We start from the raw sequence: 23,031 nt of genomic DNA on the forward strand, positions 1-23,031 counted from the left end.
CTGAATTTCAAGTTGTTCTTCCGTTTTCCGTGCTTTCCAGTTTAGGCGCAACCTCAGACACGACAAATTACATATTTGTATTCCCCAATCTGACAGTTTGATAACCTGTTAAGCTTTACTGTAGAAACTTTACCAGTGATGAACAGTTCCATTTATGTCACATTCATAGGGGGCAGATCACGAAGTGTTATTTCGTCTATCTCCGAGCGCCATCGATAGTTCAACACTGCAAAACTATGTGACGTTGTCACTTAATCGTTTGAAAAGCAAATCATTCATTTTACAGCACGTCTTAAAGAAATATGTAAATTAAATTTTCAGCGCAGGGAATGCAATTATCCGTGTACTCCCCCAATCGGGACAGTGGTTCGCTCCCCCTAGCGGAAGTGCCCGCAGTTAGAGCAAACGCATTTCAGAGTGAAAGTTGTCTCCACCTGGAACGACCCGGAATACCGTTAGCGTTTTCCTCGCTTTTGACCATTTTGCTCTTTTAAAAAAATGAGACGTAAGGAAAAAAGACTGATGCAGTTCGCTGGCTTGCTCATAGCGGCTCTTCTTTTCCTACCAAACGTGGGTCTGTGGTCCTTGTACCGAGATCGGGTGTTTGAGAACTCGCCAGAGATAGTCGAAGGACCCGGTGGTATCCCCCAGATACAGGTAAGGACAGGCACGATTCGCCTTGCTGGCCAGCTGCCTGAATTCCACTATGCACGCATTTCTTCTGATACCTCCGAGGGTGCTCGTATGGTCATACAATCACCCACATGCACAGCGCCTAAGTTTAGCAGGGCAGATTTATGTTGACGAGTCATTTTGCAGTTTTTTTGCTTTCCTAAGGTGGTCTCTAGCTGTGCTGCCACATAGATGGCTACAGTTTGCACTGCGCCCGAGACCGGTGTGCTGAGTTTATTTTCCCGCATGAGTGAATTGAATCTCTAGCCAACGTTAGCCAGCTAGCGCGTCGCGTTGAAGTCCTGTGTCGTAATGTTGCAGCCACTTCGCTACTTTCGTCAGCATTCCGGACAGCTACAACTAGAACTCGTAGTTGGAGTCGTAAAAATTCCCCGGGAGGTTAACGAACCATATCCTGATTGAGAAGGACAGGCCACGTAGCCAAATCTGGATCAACAGAGAAAGTGTATCCAGCTAGTGCTAGCTAAGTTTAAAGTACACCATGCAGGAAGTACTCACGAAAGAACCGGCGCTTTCCTGGTTAAACTGTTGCCTTCGGGGTTTGTATGTTGTTGAGAGACGTATTATGGCAAGGTATCATCACAGATAATGTTTCCTCTCGAAAGCAAAGTGTGTGTATTACACTTGCAGTGCTTCTTGTGGGACCACATCTCACAGACACCCGTTAGATTGTCATATTTGGACGGAGTCGCTAATTTTATCACATGCTTGCCAAGGTATTTACCGCAGGCACGGGCGCTTTTCTTACACATAGAAACTGGCTACATTATTGACTGAGTTCAGCCACTGAACGTAACACGGCTAGCAGCCCAACACATGCATACGTTGACATTAAACTCAGAGTAGTCCAGGTGGAAATAATCTTTCTTTCTTACTTAAACCGTTTGTTACGCACGCGTTTGACAAATTGACTCAATACGTGCATGGGATAATGGCACATCTGAAAAAATGGTTATCCCGTCCTCAGATAATTATAATGTTAGATAGGGTCTGCTCATTCAACCAGTATGCCTAACGTTGAATTGTGTGCAGCGGGCATGGTGTAGCTTTTGCTACCGTAATACAGGTTGTAATGAGGTGCAAAACGTTCAAGGGTTTTGTTGAATGACTATTAATTTCGCCTACTTGGAAATTTAATTTCGGTTGTGATCAGGCTATGCTTTACCATGGCGGAATGAAATGCAACTGATTGCATGCAGTTGATTTTTGCTAATGCAAACATGGTTGCACAATAAGATTGATTGTTATTATACCCGTACATCTGTGGCGGGTAACTCAAGCCCATGTCCTGAAAGCCAGATTCTCTAAATGCAAATTAAAATGTTATTTATTTATTTATTTATTTATTTTTGCAGTTAGAAGCCAATTTAGACCTCAAGTGGACACAAACTGTTTTAACTCTTTAGCCAGACAATGTCTTAATGACGCGTATAAATGATGGAAAACAGCGGAAATTGCGACCGTCCAGGAATTAAGTTTGATGTCTGTATCCTTGCACTGCTCTTCTTAGTAAGATAGATATAATGCCAGGGAAATTCCGCTCAGATTTTAAGGTTTCCATTTTTATGTTCTTGGAGTGTATATACAAATATGTGCACGGTATTTAATTAAGTAGCCTGGCATGATCTGTGCTGTTTATATTTGTTGACATGCGGAGAACTAAAATATAAATAAAAAACATTTGTGTTTAGGATTTAGCCTTTAAAAAATAACGTTAATGTGGAGCTCTGTGCTGTTTTATATTATGTACAAGTCTGTCTTGGTATGTGTTGGTTTGTCTTGCAGCACCTATTGAGGTTTCATGGTAAATGAAAGCAATCAGGCAAAAAATAAATAAATAAATAAATCTAAGCCAATCCCGGTGTGTTCTTCCTCAGTGGCCACGTTCACGTGCGCGTGTGACTTCGTTCCACGTTGTTTCACAACTAGGTAAAATGTCTCGCGTTTCTGTTGAATTTGACATGTTACCTGACTGTGGTCTTGGGTCCATTCCAGCAACGTCAGGTGTCAGGTGCTTCTACCTCTGCATGACTGCTCCTACAATACAATACAGCGTGTCTGAGGGTGTTCTGTAAAAAAAAAAAAACACTTTAATGAATTCCTGCCTACACACGGGGTTCCCTTTGTTACCTGTTTTGAAGCTGGGATTGACGGTAGATTAGCTGTAGCATGTTGGCTCAGTTTTTTTTTTGTGCTCAGTTTTTCTCTTTTTAAGTTGTGGCAATCACAGCAGACTTCTGGCTTATGATTCACTGGCACATTACCTTCTGTGGGCGCTAGTCAATCGCTGAAAATCGCTGATTTAAATGAAAAAGAACAGGAAGAACAAAATCAGCAAGTTGCATACTGCAGGGTAACAAACATTTTTTTTTTCCTTTTTTAGAGTAGCCCCCACAATTTACATTTTCCCCAGGTAGTTTGACACTAGGCATTATCAAGCAGGTCTCAGTTTGTTGCAACGGTTACAAGAGAATGAAGATTTAATTTTCAAGACCACCCTTTTAGTGCAGGGGACTGGCTAGCCAAAGTTGCCTGAGCCATGACAGGATCTTACAAAAACCTTTGTCATAGCAGTGGACCAGTTTGACATTGCCAGTGACAAAAACATTGTTGCATACTGTAAGCATACATGAATTATGTGCTGAATGTATGTGTCTTATGTCTACAAGCTAGTTCATTATGGATAAGTGTTTTGCTTGGCAGGTAGATTAGGGTTGAGCCAATATGTGGTAATAACATGTACTAGGCCTATGGTATGCAAAATGCCGACGGATATTTCACCACCCTCTGGTGGTTAGCACACCCATATTTAGAGTGCATGTATTCATTATTATTATTATTATTATTATTATTAATTACATTTATATAGCACTTTTCCAGATGCTCAAAGTGCTTTACAGTGAAGGGGAACTCACCTCACCCACCACCAATGTGCAGCACCCACCTGGGTGATGCACGGCAGCCAGTTTGCGCCAGAACACTCACCACACATTAGCGAAGGTGGAGAGGGAGAGAACATTTATTTAGCCAATTAAGTCTGGGGGTGATTTTAGTGGCAAGTTTGCGAGAGCCAGATCTGGGATTTTGGCCAGGACACCGGGGAACCCCCTACTAATAACCGGTCCTTCAAACAGCACGCCTTTTTAAAGTACTGCCACTGTTTAGGAACATGACATAGCTATTAAATGTGTTAAACTTGATCATATTGGCTAGCGGATTAGACCGCAGTAAAGACACAATTTCGGGGTCTAGGACTCACTTGGTGTCCAGAGTGTGGCAGCTCCAGTGTGGTGGCCGGGCTTATCCCATATTATTTAGGGAAACCCAAAACTGGAAATGAGCTCATCAGCCAACTGTCATTATGGCGACGGAAGGCGACGTTCTGAGTCCTGCACACTTCCTGCTCGGTCTGTGAGGCGTTACTGGCCGTTTTAAGTACTGTTTTTAAGTTGCGTGGGTTTTTTTCCATTGACACAATAGTGATCGGCAGCCCTGCTTTTTTTTGTCAGGTGACACTGTGATGCTATGACTGTCTGAAAGTCTGGATATCGGCCCACCCTACAGCATATCCGTTTACAGTAACACCACATGTTGCGTAGTGATATGGAGAAACACGCGAAACGTACGCGCATTGAGAGCGTTATCTTTAGCTGGTATGTAGCAACCATTGTAACTAAGTAACAGGTGTGTCAGTTATTTGAATAAGCAGTTGGCACGTAGGCCCTCACTGTTTCACTTGTTTTGCATTGTAGTGTTCTTCTCAACTTGTGTAAGCCAGAACAAAATTGGTTAAATTCCTGAAAATCTATTTCATAGCCTAATTAGATAAAGTACAGGCCGCTCTTGCGGTAAGTCCCTCTGTTAGCATGCTGTTCTCAAAGCCAGTAAATGTATCTAAGCAGTTTATGAAGAAGGGAAAGCATTTTAACAGTTCATTAAAATACCTTGAATTCTTGGGCTACATTTATTGAATTACATTATAGGCATTTAACATTACAGACCTCCAGAGTGACTTGCACAACATTTTACATTGCATCCATTTATACAGCTGGATATATACTGAAGCAATGCAGGTTAAGTACCTTGCTCAATGGTGCAATGGCAGTGTCCTGGGACTCGAACCTGTGACCTTTAGGTTACACAACCAGTTCCTTACTCGTTAAAAGACACTGCCACCCAGAAGTCTGTAAGTTTTGTCCAGAAGTTCAAACGCTTATGAGAAAATGCTGCTCTCTTTTGTGTTGTATAATATATATATATATATATATATATATATATATATAGGAGAATAGTGTTATTACAGAATTCCAAATACTATTCCATTACTCAAGTTTACTTCAAATACATTATGACATTATACAAATTCAGTACTCTTTCCTTGTTACACCAGTGTATTTGAGACTTTAATTTGTGGAGGATGTATTTTAGCTCATTGAATTCCTCAAACTTGATAATTTCAAGGGGGATTGGCTTCTTATTGTCTGCTGTGTGACAAAGGTTAAATAAAAGTAATGTCAGAGTTGACGTCAGACCATTAGGAATGTTGAATATACCGCCAAGCCTAAAATACTAGGGCCCTTATGTCATCTGGCATCCAGTACTGTCGTATTCTGCAATTTCGGGAATTTCCATTGTCAGGAGGTAACTGTGTGTCGGCACCGATCTTTCACCAACATTTCAGAGTGTACTTGCGTCCTGGGCGTACACACCTCCTGAAAACTGGCTTTTCTGAAACGTCTAGTTTCTCCTCGTCAGCGATGGGGGGACTGGTCATTATTCACAGGGAAGACCAGAACCAGATCAAGGTTCCTTTTCTTTTCCTTCAGGAAGTCTTTTTTTTTTTTTTTTTTTTTTGCTTTATATGCAGAGGATTCATTCATTATTTGAAAAAGGAATGATATTATAGGAATATAGTATTATAGGAAAATTCATTATTTGAAAATGATTGATATATGAGCAGTAGTTATAATGGACCATAGGTAGCCTATTTATATATGTAAGAAAGATCTGAGTTATTAATATGTCGACTACACACTATAGCAACATATGACAAGCCAAACTGGCTAATTGACTGTGTGATCACAATGCCTGAATATTATTATTATTATTATTATTATTATTATTATTTTGTATCAGAATTCTTTTTATTTCTTATTTATTTTTTTTGCCCTGGAATAAAGGGAAATGAGGTAGTGGCTGAATTGCATCACATCCTTTCCGCGTCCTAACACGAGACGTTGTTTTATGAGCGGCATGTTTTGTGTCGAGGAAAATATTTGTTTCTCAGCCTGTTTCAAAATGGCATAAATCATGCCCACGCTCCCGGGCTAGCGAGAAGCCCAAATAAAGGCCTTTGAAAAGCCGTTCCCAGCCGAATTACTGTGTCCTCACCTGGCACTGCCTTACAGGCCTGCTTTGTTTTGCTCTAAATTGTAGCTGTTTTGTAAAAAAAAAAAAAAAAAAAATGTCCTTGCTGATGTTCTCCTCAATGGATGTCAGTAATGCAAGGGGGGGGGGGCGAATAAATATTTGTTTTTCGGACTCTTAAGTGCTAGAGCGCTAACTCCATGTAGGAGCCATTCCTTTGACCTTGGCCCTTTTCTCAAGGTCACTGCAGAAACTGTTCAGCAGGCCTAGCATAAAATATGACTTTGCTAAAGTAACGGTGCCTTGTTTTAAAATGGTGCTGACTCAGCAGTCCAGTCATGCAAATGTACCACATGATCAGTGAGGCAGAGCATGTGGATAAGGTAGGGAAGAACTGGTATAAATATTACAATTTTTGGATTTAGCTAATTTTTTCAGAAAGTATTTAGCCTAGCGTGAGCGTTCTCCTCACAAGCCGAGCGTTCTCCGCACAAGGCGAGCGTTCTCCTCGCAAGGCGAGGGTTCTCCTCACAAGGCGAGCGTTCTCCGCACAAGGCGAGCGTTCTCCGCACAAGGCGAGCGTTCTCCGCACAAGGTGAGCGTTCTCCTCACAAGGCGAGCGTTCTCCCCACAAGGTGAGCGTTCTCCCCACAAGGTGAGCGTTCTCCGCACAAGGTGAGCGTTCTCCGCACAAGGTGAGCGTTCTCCCCACAAGGTGAGCGTTGTCCCCACAAGGTGAGCGTTGTCCCCACAAGGTGAGCGTTGTCCCCACAAGGTGAGCGTTGTCCCCACAAGGTGAGCGTTGTCCCCACAAGGTGAGCGTTGTCCCCACAAGGTGAGCGTTCTCCGCACAAGGTGAGCGTTCTCCTCACAAGCCGAGCGTTCTCCTCACAAGCCGAGCGTTCTCCGCACAAGGAGAGCAGCCGAGGTTCTCCTCACAAGCCGAGCGTTCTCCGCACAAGGTGAGCGTTCTCCTCACAAGGCGAGACCATTCTGAGGCAGGTGTCATAAAAGGCTACAGAGGTGCTGTGTGAACATGGCTTTAATATCTCACACACACCCCCCCCTCCACCACACGCCCCTACACCCATCCCCTCTCATTTCTGAGCACGTTTCTAATACGCCGCGGTGCACACGTGATGAATTCCGCACAGCCGTTTGTTTGCTTTTTAAATGCTGTTTCGCGTGGCTTGTGGCAGCTCAGCAGCGGGGGAGACGCGGTGTCCCCCGTCTGTACGGTCTGCTCTGCTGCGTGTGTTTCAGTGTGTTTCAGTGTGTTTTTAACTCGTCCAGCTGTGTACAGTCAGACGCTCCAGAGTGTCCGGTGCGACAGCGGATTGGATACAATCCGCTACCCTCTGCTACTGAACGGGGAATAGAGGCTGAACTAGGGAAAGGGCAGCGTGTGTGTTTTTTATTGTACAAGGTTAACATTGATTTGTGTTCTCTGTGTCTAAGGGATTCATTTTTAGTGTTACACACGGTGGTGCTCTCGAAGTAGGCATCTTCCCCTCGCAGGAAATCACACTTTTCAGTGGGGCTGTTTGACACGGTTACACCAGCACTTTGTTTGAACCAGTTGAGATGCTTGTTGAATACATTAAGTAATCTGAGCATGCATGCATGCGTGTGCTTGTGTGTGTGTGCGTGCGTGCGTGTGCTTGTGTGTGTGTGTGTGTGCTTGTGTGCTTGGGTGTGTGTGTGCGTGTGTGCTTGTGTGTGTGTGTGTGTGTGTGCGTGTGCGTGCGTGTGCGTGCGTGTGCGTGCGTGCGCGTGTGTGTGTGTCGTGCGTGTGTGTGTGTGTGTGTGTGTGTGTGTGTGTGTGAGTGCTTGTGTGTGTGTGTGTGTGCGCGTGTGCTTGTGTGTGTGTTATTGTGTGTGTGCATGCGTGCGTGTGCTTGTGTGTGTGCGTGCGTGCATGCGTGTGCTTGTGTGTGTGTGTGTGCGTGCGTGCATGTGTGTGCTTGTGTGTGCGTGCGTGCGTGCGTGTGCTTGTGTGTGTGTGCGTGCGTGCGTGTGCTTGTGTGTGTGTGCGCGTGCGTGCCTGTGCTTGCATGTATGTGTGCTTGCTTGCGCATGTGCACGTGCGTGTATGCGTGCGTTCAGTAGTTTGCATGTTTGTATATCTTGTTTGTTGCTACAGTACAGTCAGACGCTCCAGAGTGTCCGGTGCGACAGCAAAGTATGGATATGATCCGCTACCCTCTGCTACTGAACGGGGAATAGAGGCTCAACTAGGGAAAGGGCAGCGTGTGTGTTTTTTATTGTACAAGGTTAACATTGATTTGTGTTCTCTGTGTCTAAGGAATTCATTTTTAGTGTTACACACGGTGGTGCTCTCGAAGTCGGCATCTTCACCTCGCAGGAAATCACACTCTTCAGTGGGGCTGTTTGACACGGTTACACCAGCACTTTGTTTGAACCAGTTGAGATGCTTGTTGAATACATTAAGTAATCTGAGCATGCATGCATGCGTGTGCTTGTGTGCGTGTGTGCGTGCGTGCGCTTGCATGTATGTGTGCTTGTGTGTGTGTGTGCGTGCGTGTGCTTGTGTGTGTGTGTGCTTGTGTGCTTGTGTGTGTGTGCGTGTGCGTGCGTGCGTGCGTGCGTGTGCGTGCGTGCGTGTGCGTGCGTGCGCGTGTGTGTGTGTGAGTGCTTGTGTGTGTGTGTGTGTGTGTGTGTGTGTGTGTGAGTGCTTGTGTGTGTGTGTGTGCGCGTGTGCTTGTGTGTGTGTGTGTGTGTGCGTGTGCATGCGTGCGTGTGCGTGTGTGTGTGTGTGAGTGCTTGTGTGTGTGTGTGTGCGTGCGTGCGTGTGCTTGTGTGTGTGTGTGCGTGCGTGCGTGTGCTTGTGTGTGTGTGTGCGTGCATGCGTGTGCTTGTGTGTGTGTGTGCGTGCGTGCCTGTGCTTGTGTGTGTGTGCGCGTGCGTGCCTGTGCTTGCATGTATGTGTGCTTGCTTGCGCATGTGCACGTGCGTGTATGCGTGCGTTCAGTAGTTTGCATGTTTGTATATCTTGTTTGTTGCTACAGATCTGTTGTTTATTAGCTCTGACTGTCTGTCTGTTCTGTTAGGCTTTCCTGTGTAAAGACCTTGCACACCTCTGACTGTCCGTTCTGCTGAGCTCAGTCCCGTGCGTAAAGTCTGTTCTCCGGACATTTACAGCCGGATAAATGATGGTGCCGTTGGGTTTGGGGTACGGCCGGCGAGCCTTCCATCACGAGCCTGTCTGACAGCTCGCCGCTGCCGGGTCTTTTCCCCCCAAGGTCGGGCGCAAGGTCGTGTGTGCGCGGGTGTGTGCGCGGGTGGGAGTGCGGGTGGGTGCGCGGGTGGGTGCGCGGGTGGGTGCGCGGGTGGGTGCGCGGGTGGGTGCGCGGGTGGGTGCGCGGGTGGGTGCGCGGGTGGGAGCACGGGTGGGTGCGCGGGTGGGAGCGCGGGTGGGTGCGCGGGTGGGAGTGCGGGTGGGTGCGCGGGTGAGCGCGCGGGTGGGTGGGGCGGGACATTACGGGGCGGGGCGGGGGACTGGACGGGGCGGGGCGAGGCGGGGCGGGACGGGGCGGTGGACCAGAGAGCCAGTGCAGCTGCTTCCGTCTCCAGCAGCTCTGTGATTCTGACCTGCTGAGGGAACGGGAGGCTGCAGTGTGCCGTGAGCTCCACCGACCGGCCACGCTCTCTCTCTCTTTCTCTCTCTCTCTCTTTCTCTCTCTCTCTCACATGCTCTCTCTCTGTCTCTCTTTCTCTCTGTCTCTCACACGGTCTCTCTGTCTCTCTCTTTCTCTCTGTCTCTCACACGCTCTCTCTCTCTCTCTCTGTCTCTCACACGGTCTCTCTGTCTCTCACACGCTCTCTCTCTCTCTCTCTCATGCTCCCTCCCCCTTTCCCTCTGTCTCTCTCTCTCACCCCCCCTCTCTCCCCCACGCACAGGGTGGCTGATGCAGTGTAATGTAAGAGAGCAGAGCTGAAGTGTAAAGAGGTGCAGAATCGCTCTGTTGGCTTATTGACAGGGCGAGGTTATGAGGCTGCTGATGGGTTTTACCCTGCCGTTCTCTGTCTGAGGTTATCCTATCAGGTCCTCCTAAGCCCCCTGATCCCCAGCCCCCCAGCCCCCATTACCCAGGGCTTCCCTGCTCCCGGGTGCACTGGTAACCACGGCGTTGGAATATTTAAACGGCACCTCGCTACGGCAACCGAATCAGTTGGTAACAGGCCAAGGAACAGGCGGAACGAGGCCCAGTCGATATCCTTCTGATTTACCGCTCTGCTCCAACACCGAGCGCCCCAGCCTCTCGTATCGAAATCCAATCTTCTTCCTGACCTGCCCCCTGTGTGTTCAGAGTCTGGACCAGGTTTCCTAAAACGGGTGTCTCTCCCTGGGTCTGGCCTTGTCCTGCTGAGACGGGTCTCCTGAGCTTAAAATGGGCTTCCGGGCGACCCTGTTAGTCTGGGCTGTGCGGTCACGGGTTCGAGCCTTAGCTCGGTCAGTAGCTGCCTGTAATGGGGAGTCCACTGTGGTGGGACAGCGTGGGGTCCTGAACTGGTTATGGTGGTTTGTAGGGTAGTTGTGGAGTCCTGCTATGCGTCGGGTGGATTGTGGGACAGGGTGGGGGTGTCCTGACAGAGCTCCACCTTGGTATGCCGGACAGTGGAGTGTCCAGTGGTGTGGCTGGGGTGGCACTGGCCACCTCTGAAATTTGATTGGTCACCCCAGGTACCATGCCTATTATTCTGCCTAAAATAGCGCGTTATCATTGGCTCATATAGCAGTTGGTGGCAGTGTGACCCTCCCCCAGCCACCCCAGGATGAAAAACCTGGTAACTCCTCTGATGCTGGAGATGCTCCCCACCCCCTGACTGGTGTTATTTTTCCATGTCCTGACTCAGAAGATACAGGCTGTGTGCTGTGGCTGTGGGGGGGTTGCGAGGGGGGGGGGGGCAGGCGGATCTGTGCTGCTTTGGTCTCGGCAGCCCCCCAGGAAAGGTACGCTTGCCACAAAACTTCAGAGCCGATACAAAGAGCGCAGTACACTCCTCCCTCTGCACCTCTCTCTCCCTCCCTCCCTCTCTCTACCTTTCCTTATGAAATGAAAAGCCTTTCTTTATAAAATAAAAATAAAAATCTTCTCCTTAGGAAATGAATCTCACCGCTGTGTGTGTGTGTGTGTGTGTGTGTGTGTGTGTGTGTGTGCATGCAGAACCGCGTACAGAAAATCAAGGCTAACGAGACGAAAATAAATAAATAAATAAACAAAGAATTATTTTCTTGCCAGTTTGAGATCAAACCCCCTCCGCCGACAGTCCCATGAAAGGCCTGGTCTGCCATTCCGCCTGAGAGGTGGCGGGATGGCGGTGGGGTGTTGGTGGGGTGGCGGCGGGTGGGCAGAGGGGTGTTGGCTGGTTGGCAGTGGGGTGTTGATGGGGTGGTAGAGGGGTGTTGGAGGGTGGCAGAGGGGTGTTGGCGGGTGGCAGTGGGGTGTTGGCTGGGTGGCAGAGGGGTGTTGGCCGGTTGGTAGTGGGGTGTTGGTGGGGGGCCAGAGGGGTGTTGGTGGGGGGGCAGAGGGGTGTTGGCAGGTGGCAGAGGGGTGTTGGCTGGTTGGCAGTGGCATGTTGGTGGGTGGTAGAGGGGTATTGGAGGGTGGCAGAGGGGTGTTGGCGGGTTTTGGAATGCTGTTCCAAACGGGACATAAAGGGGAGGAAAGTGATTGACCTGCCCCCCCCTTTAGCTGAAGCAGAAGCTCCTGGTCTGGGACTGTTTCCCATGGCCTGGAATCTCACCCAGCCCATTTCAGCGCCCGCTGGTGGTTTGTGTCGTGAAAGAGTGGGTGGCTGAAAGTGTGTGTGTGTGTGTGTGTGTGTGTGTGTGTTTGAATGTTTAACTGCCTTTTCCTCGATTGGTGGAGGATGCTGTAGCAATGGAAGTCACCTGAAGGTTAATTTGGGCTCTCCACGGGGAGACGAGGTGAACACCGGGTATAAAAATTAGCCGAAGAAAAGATCAAACCGAACGTCCAATCTTCTCTTTCCCAGAGCAGATTTCTCTAGTCCAAATAAAACACGTGCGCCTGTCACTCCCACAGAGGTTTCTGCTGGAATGTGAGTGGTTGTCTACACGCCCGCCATGTCTTATCACATAAATTGGATAACTGGAGGATTGGGGCGATAGGCCCTTCTCTAATTTATTTTATAAAATGATCTGTTGAGCAGATAACTGCGTTAGAAATACACAAGCTACACGTGTTTCCATGGGTAGAGGCTGAATGTGTGCTTTATACAGGAAGTGGAATGAGTGTGCACTTTATACTGGTCTCCGAGAGTTTCTGCTCTAGAGGACCTGGCATTCATTTTGTTGCAGGATTAGTTTTTTTTAACTCATTTCACATTCAAAGGCTTTATGAGCTGTTTTACAGCTGAGCTGTCTCTGCGATTGTGGTGAAACACTAGCAAAAGTCGATTGACCCCTTCTGAGTAGTTTTCTTGCATGCTTAACATTCTGTGTTTTAAGCTCTAGGGGACCAGAGCGCTTGACATAACTGCACCTGTAAATGTTTTTATGAAGTCAGCATACATACAGTGTTCTCAGTAAGGAGGTGATCATTAGTTGTTGTGCTACACAGCTGTCCTACCTGAAAAATAGCTTTCTCACTAGGTGCCCTCCTCTTCCATGCTTGAACAGGTAGACGTTCTAGCAGATGGTAAATGGACTGCATTTATATAGCGCTTTTATCCAAAGCGCTTTACAATTGATGCCTCTCATTCGCCAGAGCAGTTAGGGGTTAGGGGTTAGGGGTCGAAGGACACTTCGACACGCCCAGGGCGGGGTTTGAACCGGCAACCCTCCGACTGCCAGACAATCGGTCTTACCTCCTGAGCTATGTCGCCCCAGATGATTATTATTGGAACATAAAGCCGCACGTCAGCAGCAAACATGTCCTGTGGGTCGTACATCTGAAAAGAAACTGATTTTCCAGAGTCTGTGCCAGCTCACGCAGAGCATTATCCAGACGCGACCTGACCAGATGCATTTTTGACTGAAATCCTCTGTCCTTTGTAGAAATTCAGTTTGGATCAAATGCTACAGGAATAAAAAGAAGAACAACTTCAGAAACTGCAAAGTTCAGACCTGTCCTTCACATCAAATAAATGTGAGCGTGGATGTGACCTTTCCGTGAATCTGCAGGAGATGCCAGAGTAGATTTCTCTGTTCGGCTCACCAAACTGTGAAGGCTTGTGGAGTGACCTGGCGGTAACCTGGAGATTTAGGGCAGAGCGGGAAGCGCTGTTCAGACTTTCTGCTTTTTCTGCATCTCCTGCGCTGGAGACAGACGGCTTTTCACTGGCGCGAAACAAGCTTCTCCTGCCTGGTGCCTCGCCTGAGTGATGCGTCGGATGATGGCAGAAATACTGATCGAATTCCTAAAGGGATCTGTGTCTGTGTGCAAAAAAAGCAAAAGAAGAAATACATAATGATATTATTATTATTATTATTATTATTATCTGAACTGGAAGTGCAGCTCTTCAGAAGAGATAAGTGGTCTGACCGTTAGATTATTGGAGCAGTGCCCGGCTGTTCGGTCGGACAGCGTAACGCCTGCTGCAGATGTGTCGTTGTGTAAAGAGTTGCCCACATTGAACTCCACTGATGGTGTGGCCTCCAGTAATGCCTCTGGAAAAAGAATAAGAATCCAGGCTGACATGGTGTGACATGGCTCTGTTTTTTCATTACGTGTACACGAGCATAAATATTTCATTCCCTCCATCCTGCCTCCTCCTCCCGCTCTCCTGCCGTTCTTTCCCTCTCAAAGCTGTCCTCTCGGGCAGGAAGTCTGCAGCCTCACGTTCTCCTCCTTATTTCTGTGTTTTTACTCGTCTGCCGGGGAGAGACAGACGACGCCCTGCCGTAACGCCCTGCCGTAACGCCCTGCCGTAACGCCCTGCTGTAACGCTCTGCCGTAACGCTCTGCCGTAACGCCCTGCCGTAACGCCCTGCCGTAACGCTCTGCCGTAACGCCCTGCCGTAACGCCCTGCTGTAACGCTCTGCCGTAACGCTCTGCCGTAACGCTCTGCCGTAACGCCCTGCCGTAACGCCCTGCCGTAACGCTCTGCCGTAACGCTCTGCTGTAACGCCCTGCCGTAGCGCGGCTGCAGAGGCCGTTTCTTCCCCTTCATGAGGGAGTTTCCAGCCTGTGCTCCCGTCTCTCTCTGACGTGCGCGTTTTCCTGGCTTGCGGTTGTGTTTGTTCCCAGAGCCTGCGTTTAGAGCCGTCCCCTGCAGAGGACAGAGAGGCTTAGCCTCTCCTGCTTATCTCATGTGGAGGCGTGTCTCCATGGGAACATCTGGACACGTCTGTGTGACCCAGTAATGCAGCTCTGCACCCCGCATGCACTCTGCATGCTCTCCTGTGCATGGCCTGCATGACCTGCATGCACTCTGCATGCTGTCCTGTGCATGACCTGCATGCACTCTGCATGCTGTCCTGTGCATGACCTGCATGCACTCTGCATGTGTATGTGTGTGATATCGCGGCACTTTGCTTCTTGGGCAAATGGGGCTGGAGCGATTCCTTTGCATCCTCCAAGCCTGGTTTAAAAAAAGAAATAACAATAATAACTTCCTAAATCCTTTCTTAATTCCTTGTGCAATCGGGTTTCTGTGAGATTAGGGACGGGCGCAAAAGGATCCAGCGAAACATCACGCAGGCCTAAATCCGGTCGGAAACCGCTTCCTGGTGTCGGACGCGGACATTTTGAAAAGCTCAGAGATCAGAGGATCAGAGATCCCTCAGACGAGCTCAGCTGATTGGTCCGTTCCGCAGACACAGTGCTCGTTTGGGCCGTCTCTGCTTTGCGCCTTATCGAACACGACTGGCTCGTTAAGGACCACGGGCCGTTGCTGTGTCTGACAGGCTTTCCGCCGCAGACGGACCGCCACACGCGCGGGTGCTCACGCACGCTCACGCGCAGATTCGTTAGCGGCTGCCGCCGGATGAACAGGCTGCTGAGCGGCTGCATTAAAGTTAATTAAAAATCACTCAGCCAGGTAAAATAGGCCGTTTTTCCCCTCCCTCTCTCTCTGCTTTTAGCTCAGTTCAATCTCGAATGCTGATGCATTGTGGGCTTTCATTTCAGACCTGAGGATGCGGGGGGCGGCCGGGACGAGAAGGCTTCCTTTTGATTGGCCCTTTAGTGGCCACGTTTGATTGGCCCATTAGCATGTTTGCGTTTCGGCGCGTCTGAAAGGCCGCATGCAAATCACTGCTCAATTATTTATGAATGACGGGCTGCCGTTGCAGACATATTTAATGTGCATCTTGCGGAATCTTGGGAATTGTCATACGTGCAGGCTGTATAAACATGGGTGCACTATGCCGTGCTACAGAAAGTATTTTTTTAATCATAATTTGGCTTTGGCAGAGAACAAAAAAAGACAATTGTGTATTGTACAAATGAATGTTATGTATAGACATGCAACTCTGTGACCAGTGTAGCATAGTGCTGATGTTTAACCTTCTTAAGATAAAGGTTTAACTGGCGGGCTGTGGGCTGTGAAATACTCTCTGATTTCTTTACATTCTGGGCCTGTCTACTATCTCTGCTTGGCTAACATTTATGTTAAGTAAACACATTTAATCATGGAAACAAATTAATTTAGAAATTTTTGATATGTTTTTAAAAAATTGTTGTATTGACTGCATGCCTTCCAAAAACATGGAGTTTATTATGGACTGTGTTCCAGGTGGAACAGAATGAAAGCTTAGGTTTTTGTGGTGTTGTGTTCCTGGTTGACCTGCATTGAACACAGTTGGAACAGCATGGGAGACAGGCTAATGTAGGCTGTGGCTGGCCCCGATTCACCCTCTAAGCATCCTGCTAGGTACAATCATATCGAGCACAGCCTTAGCTCTGTGTAGGGGGAGCTCATATCGAGCACAGCGTTAGCTCTGTGTAGGGGGAGCTCATATCGAGCACAGCGTTAGCTCTGTGTAGGGGGAGCTCATATTGAGCACAGCGTTAGCTCTGTGTAGGGGGAGCTCATATCGAGCACAGCATTAGCTCTGTGTAGGGGGAGCTCATATCGAGCACAGCGTTAGCTCTGTGTAGGGGGGGCTCATATTGAGCACAGCATTAGCTCTGTGTAGGGGGAGCTCATATCGAGCACAGCGTTAGCTCTGTGTAGGGGGAGCTCATATCGAGCACAGCGTTAGCTCTGTGTAGGGGAGCTCATATCGAGCACAGCGTTAGCTCTGTGTAGGGGGAGCTCATATTGAGCACAGCGTTAGCTCTGTGTAGGGGGAGCTCATATTGAGCACAGCGTTAGCTCTGTGTAGGGGGAGCTCATATCGAGCACAGCATTAGCTCTGTGTAGGGGGAGCTCATATTGAGCACAGCGTTAGCTCTGTGTAGGGGGAGCTCATATCGAGCACAGCGTTAGCTCTGTGTAGGGCGAGCTCATATTGAGCACAGCGTTAGCTCTGTGTAGGGGGAGCTCATATCGAGCACAGCGTTAGCTCTGTGTAGGGGGGGGGCTCATATTGAGCACAGCGTTAGCTCTGTGTAGGGAGAGCTCATATCGAGCACAGCGTTAGCTCTGTGTAGGGGGAGCTCATATCGAGCACAGCGTTAGCTCTGTGTAGGGGGAGCTCATATTGAGCACAGCGTTAGCTCTGTGTAGGGGGAGCTCATATTGAGCACAGCGTTAGCTCTGTGTAGGGGGAGCTCATATTGAGCACAGCGTTAGCTCTGTGTAGGGGGAGCTCATATCGAGCACAGCGTTAGCTCTGTGTAGGGGGAGCTCATATTGAGCACAGCGTTAGCTCTGTGTAGGGGGAGCTCATATCGAGCACAGCGTTAGCTCTGTGTAGGGGGAGCTCATATTGAGCACAGCGTTAGCTCTGTGTAGGGGGAGCTCATATTGAGCACAGCGTTCCTGAACTCCGGTCCGATCCCCCCTGTACTTTACCCAGAGCAGGAAATGCAATAGGAAGAGCCTTCCGGAATAATTAGGTTAGCTGCCTGTCAGGCCGGCTCCCTCTCTCCCCGCCATGAATGAGAATGTGTTCAGCCTCCCTCCTGACGCTGTGGCTTCTCCGGCTGATTACCATGCTGGTTCAGAGAGAGCGGAGGCATCATTACCACCCAGAATAACCGCTTTGCCTTCCCTGTGTCTGTCTGCTCCCTCCACATCCACATGCGTATCTGCAGAAAGAACAAACGCAGGTGTTTGGGACTTTGGTCGACTGATCTAAAAACGAAATAAAAAAAGATTGATTCTGGAAATGATCGCAGCTCATTTGCTGGGATGTGTAAGAGGAGGCTTTGTGGGGACCTACCTGTGCAGGGTGTCTTTCTTCTTCTTCTTCTCCTTTCTTCTTTCTTCCTCCCTCTGGAGTTGCTGCTTCTCTGAAGTTGAAAGCCCTGCCACTTTAACCGCTCCCAAAACCGCCATCGCGTTCCCGCCTCTCTCTCCCAAAGCCGCCATCGCGTCCCGCCTGGCGCTCCCTCGCTGTTCTCCGCCGTGTGGCGGTGTTCGTTTTCCCGCCCTCCGCTGGTGGTGCGCAGCAGTCGAGCCGCCAGGCACTGTGATAAAAACCTGCTTCAGCTTCGTGAAGTTTGGGCTCGGGGAGCGTTCGGGTTTGGGCTTGGGGGGGTGTTCTGGTTTGGGCTTGGGGGTGTCCACATCCAGGTGTTCCGACGTCCACATCCAGGTGTTCTGACATCCACATCCAGGTGTTCTGACATCCACAGATGTTTCAGAAACAGAGCTCTGAAAACAGGGGGTGGGAATTCACTGCATCATAGCTCAGGTTTCATTTTTTTTTTTGTTTTTTGTTTTTCCTCCTGGATGCTCAAGCTTTGTTTGAACTCCAAACTCAGAATTCAGTGGATATTTTTAGGCTGTATGCTGTGGAGGACCAGCGCATGCATGAGCATGACATGTCTGGCTCTGCATGTGCCAGTTAATTTCCATTCAGTGCTCACTGGGAAACGCTGTAGGGAAGATGTTCCTATTATGAACCTCGCTCACTTCACCTTAGATGTGCCTGATTCTCTGCCAGGCCTGTGCTTCTGTGTGCATGTATGTGTGAGGGCTTCCCCTACACTTTCTGGCACACGTCCTTAGGCAATCACTCTTCTCTTAAGTGTTTTATACTACAGTGCAGTGGAAAGAAGTGATGTTTTTCTGTGCTGACATGCGGGAATGATCTGATTGGCTGCCATTTCTCTGAATGAGACCACTTGTAGAAGAAGTGACAAGGTGTTGTTGCACCTTGTCTGCCTGTTTACTGTAATTAAGAGCCGCTATGAAAAATAAAAATGAAAATGGTGTCTATATTCACAGGTACATTGGGATTGATTACATTGTAGGCTAGCCCTAGGGCAGGGATCAGCAACTCACGCTCCCAGAGGGGAGAAAAGAAAACCAGGGCTGGATTTGATCCCTGCCCTAGGGTATACAGTATGTATGATTGGTAAATCCATAGGGCCTAGTTGTTAATGTCTTAGATCTCATTATCTATTTATTTATTTATTTATTGGTGCCCGACATGGGCCTGAGCAAGTCAAATTCTGCCTTAATTTGGAATGTCTAATTAGCCATTAGCAACCGCAGATGCATTTATGCATGATCCCCCGCCAATTCTGGCGAGTGTAAAATCTGTGGTTCTCTTCCAAAACGCGTGCTGTCTCCAGCCCTGCCTCTGTTCACACCACAGCCCACAGCTGAGCTCACAGTGTGGGGTCAGAGGAGGACCAGTCACATGCAGCTTTGGCACACAGCCCAATCGACCACTAGGGGTCACTAGAGCGCAATGACACACAGACCCCTATCCAACTGAACCCTCCCGTACCCCGGGCAACGCATTTGTTGATTGTGCTTCACCCTATGGAGCTACCAGCTACAGTTGGCACTGGCTCATTCTGTACACACACGCACACACACACACACACACACACACACACACACGTGCGCGCGCGCACACTCACACACACACACCTGTACACGCACACATGCGCACACACGCACACGCACGTGCACACACACACACACTCACACACACACACACACAGTTAGTCTGCCTCCTGTACCTTTTTATGTAATTGTACTCTGAACAGCTGAGCCCTCTGGTTGTGTTGCATGCTGGACCCCGGGCTGTGTAGCCCATCTCTGCACACACTGAGCCGTGTAATGAAACTGCAGTGCATTGTGCCTTCAGACCCTCCTGATCCGCTGGGACCGAAGAGCATGTCTAGACTGCTCTCATAAAGATGATGTCAGCCAATCGGGCATTGCGAGGGGCTGGGGAGGGGCTGGGGCGCTCTCTGTCCCGCGTGATCGCGCGGCGGCGCGGGGGGGGGCTGGGGGGGGGCTGGGGCGCGCACTGCCCAGCGTGATCGCGCGGCGGCGCGCAGTCTTCGTTCTGACCGAGACGCCAAACGTGCCGCTCTCTTGCGGTGTTCCGTTCGGGCGCAGACCGCCGTTAGGGCGCGTGGAGACCCGTCGCCGCGGCTCTGGGCCTCAGAGGGAGGGGGCAGCGGAGAGCCCCCCCCCACCCTCGCACCCCCCCAAACGCTGTCTGCTTTTGAGTTTCTACAAAAATAAAGCCTCCCAGGCTGCTGCTATAATTTGACAAATGTGTGCAATAAGTGGCCCTTATTCTGCCGTGGCTCACACACACACACACACACACACACACAGCCAGGGCTTACACACACACACACACACACACACACGGCCAGGGCTTACACACACACACACACACACACACACACACACACACACAGCCATGGTTCACACACACACACACACACACGGCCAGGGCTTACACGCACACACACACACACACACAGCCAGGGCTTACAGCACACACACACACACACACACGGCAAGGGCTTACACACACACACACACAGCCAGGGCTTACACACACACACACACACACAGCCAGGGCTTACACACACACACACACACACACACACGGCCATGGTTCACACACACACACACACACACACACACACACAGCCATGGTTCACACACACACACACACACACACACACACACGGCCATGGTTCACACACACACACACACACACACACACACACACAGCCATGGTTCTCACACACACACACACACACACAGCCAGGGCTTACACACACACACACACACACACACACACACACACACAGCCATGGTTCACACACACACACACGGCCATGGTTCACACACACACACACACACAGCCATGGTTCACACACACACACACACACGGCCATGGTTCACACACACACACACACACACACACACACACGGCCATGGTTCACACACACACACACACACACACACCACACACACGGCCATGGTTCATAAGGCACACACACACACACACACAGCCATGGTTCACACACACACACACACACACACACACACACGGCCATGGTTCACACACACACACACACACACACAGCCATGGTTCTCACACACACACACACGCGCGGCCATGGTTCACACACACACACACACACACACACACACACACGCGGCCATGGTTCACACACACACACACACACACACACACACACACACACATACACACACACGGAGACAGCATGGCGGAGTGGCTCTGGTATGTCTGGGCTCTGAAGCACAGGCGTACATGCGTGACCCCATTGGGGCCTGTTACCACTAAGCCCTGAACCGAGGGGCATTGCACCTGCTCCTCCCGTGAACCCCAAACTGTGCAGACTCCATGACCGTAAGAGCAACGCAGGCTGCTGTGTGCACTCAAATGAGTGATACGGAATGTAAACCCGAGAGCCAAAATGGCCTCCTAATCAGCATCCAGGCCGCCTGTTAATTTTGTTCCTCATGATGTCCCTTTAGTCTGAAATTTAGTAATGTAATCAATTTTCACTGTCAGTCTTTTCATGCGCTTTAACAAGGTTTACTAATTACATCCTGTCATTATGGAAATCGTTCCCCTTTGTGCCGTAATCAAAATCTTCATATTTGGCACTTAAAAGAGGGTCTTTACACAGTGAAATGATTGTTAGGTGTAATGAATGCATTAATTATCTGTAATAATGTGATGAAGTACATTATTATTTTTGTTGGTCATTTGGAGTCTACATATCTCACTCTCGTTAGCAGGTCAAATAAAACGAGGGTGGCGAGTGAAAATAAGCAATTAAGGCGCGCGGGCATTTTAAATGTTAATTTGGTGCCGCCTGGTGCTCGGAGGGCGACGCCGTGTTGATTAATTCTGACAAATGACCGTGATTAAATTGCTTTAACCCTTTAAGGCGTCGCGTGGGATCACAGACGTGTGATCGGAATGTTCTTGACTGAGCATTCTGATGCTGATGTCACAGTCACTGCCTGTATCTGGAAGCGCAGAGTTCTAGAATTGTATGTGTTGTTCTGTCTGTGCTGTTTGAAGGTGCTCAGTCATGGAAGGATTACTGACACGGCTGTTTTTTTGCTCTGATTCGGCATTTTGGTGGATTCTCTGAAAGCGCTCATTTTAAGTTTTTCTGTTACTGAAATCCGGAGCTCTCTCTACTCCAGCCTTTTCAGATTGCATGTAATGGACCAGGGCCTCATAGAGGATTTTCGGTCCATGTTTCTGTATTTACGCCCAGCATGTTTGTGTGCTGTTAATTCATCACGAATGTGTGTTGGCCTGTCACTCAACCTAGTTTTTCTCTATAATTAATCTCTTCCATTAACAGTGTTTTCCTAAAAAATATTAAAATTAAAAACCAACATAATTACGGAATAGAATATCGAGTTAAAAAGTAGCAGTAAAGGTATCGGTGGAAACTGAGGTGTAGGTTTGGGGCCGCGGCGTGGTATAATGCTTAGAACTGGGCTCCTAACGTAGAGGTTGCAGGTTTGATTCCCGGGTAAGACACTGCTGTTGTACCCTTGAGCAAGGCACCCTGAAGTGCTTCAGTAAAAATCCAGCTGTATAAATGGATACTGTGTGAATGGTTTTGCGGGTCACTCTTGATAAGAGGGTTTTGGGTAAATGTCTGTAATGTCATGTGACGTGTTGACAGGGGTTGAACGTGAGGCCCAGAAAGGACGATGGCGTGAGGAAGAAAGACTGGCACGACTACGAAGCGATCAAACGAGATGCAGCCCGCTCAGGTGCGTCCTCCCCACGGGCTGCCCCGCCCACACCATGCCCTGCCCACGGGCTGCCCCCCCCACACCATGCCCCGCCCACGGGCTGCCCCGCCCACACCATGCCCCGCCCACGGGCTGCCCCGCCCACACCATGCCCCGCCCACGGGCTGCCGCCCACACCATGCCCGCCCACGGCTGCCCCGCCCTCACAGTGCGTCCCGCCCACACCATGCCACGCCCACACCATGCCCCGCCCACGGGCTGCCCCGCCCACACCATGCCCCGCCCCGGGCTGCCCCCCATGCCCGCTCACACCATGCCCCCCCCGGGCTGCCCCGCCCACACCATGCCCCCCCCCGGCTGCCCCGCCCACACCATGCCCCGCCCACCGTCTGCATGCGCCAATCGGCACCCCGGAGTCCGCACGCTAACACCTGTGCCTCTCGCCCTCGGCCAGGTAACGGAGAGCAGGGGAAACCGTTCCCTCTGACCGACGCCGACCGCGTGGACCAGGCGTACCGGGAGAACGGCTTCAACATCTACGTGAGCGACCGCATCTCCCTCAACCGCTCGGTCGCCGACATCCGCCACCCGAAGTGAGCGCTTCCCCGTCCGACCGTTTCCCTCTCTCTCTCTCTCTCTCTCTCCCTCTCTCTCTCTCTCCCTCTCCCTGCTGCATTGTGGGTGACTGCCTCTCCCAACATCCCCTCCGTCCATCCCACACTCCCGTGTGTTATTAACCCTTTTAACCATGTGATTTGGAACGTTCCTAGCCTGAACATTCTAACGCTGGTGACTGAAGGCAGTGGAGTTCTAGAGCACTGACTTGCAATTCTGAAGAAACCTTGTGTGAA

The 23,031-nt window shown here is 49.6% G+C and overlaps 1 protein-coding gene across 1 annotated transcript in view; it reads left to right on the top strand.

The window, feature by feature from the left end:
• The first annotated feature begins 388 nt into the window (after positions 1 to 388).
• LOC135262642 (polypeptide N-acetylgalactosaminyltransferase 10-like) overlaps positions 389 to 23,031 on the top strand; it is a 63,055-nt gene continuing 40,412 nt past the window's right edge. Inside the window, exons 1-3 of the mRNA XM_064349711.1 lie at positions 389 to 657; positions 22,108 to 22,198; positions 22,635 to 22,773. Coding sequence (XP_064205781.1) covers positions 499 to 657; positions 22,108 to 22,198; positions 22,635 to 22,773 — 389 coding nt within the window. The 5' untranslated portion in view covers positions 389 to 498. The remainder of the gene's footprint in view (positions 658 to 22,107; positions 22,199 to 22,634; positions 22,774 to 23,031) is intronic.

Source organism: Anguilla rostrata, chromosome 9 (assembly GCF_018555375.3).
Source record: "Anguilla rostrata isolate EN2019 chromosome 9, ASM1855537v3, whole genome shotgun sequence".
Classification (NCBI taxonomy): Eukaryota; Metazoa; Chordata; class Actinopteri; order Anguilliformes; family Anguillidae; genus Anguilla; species Anguilla rostrata.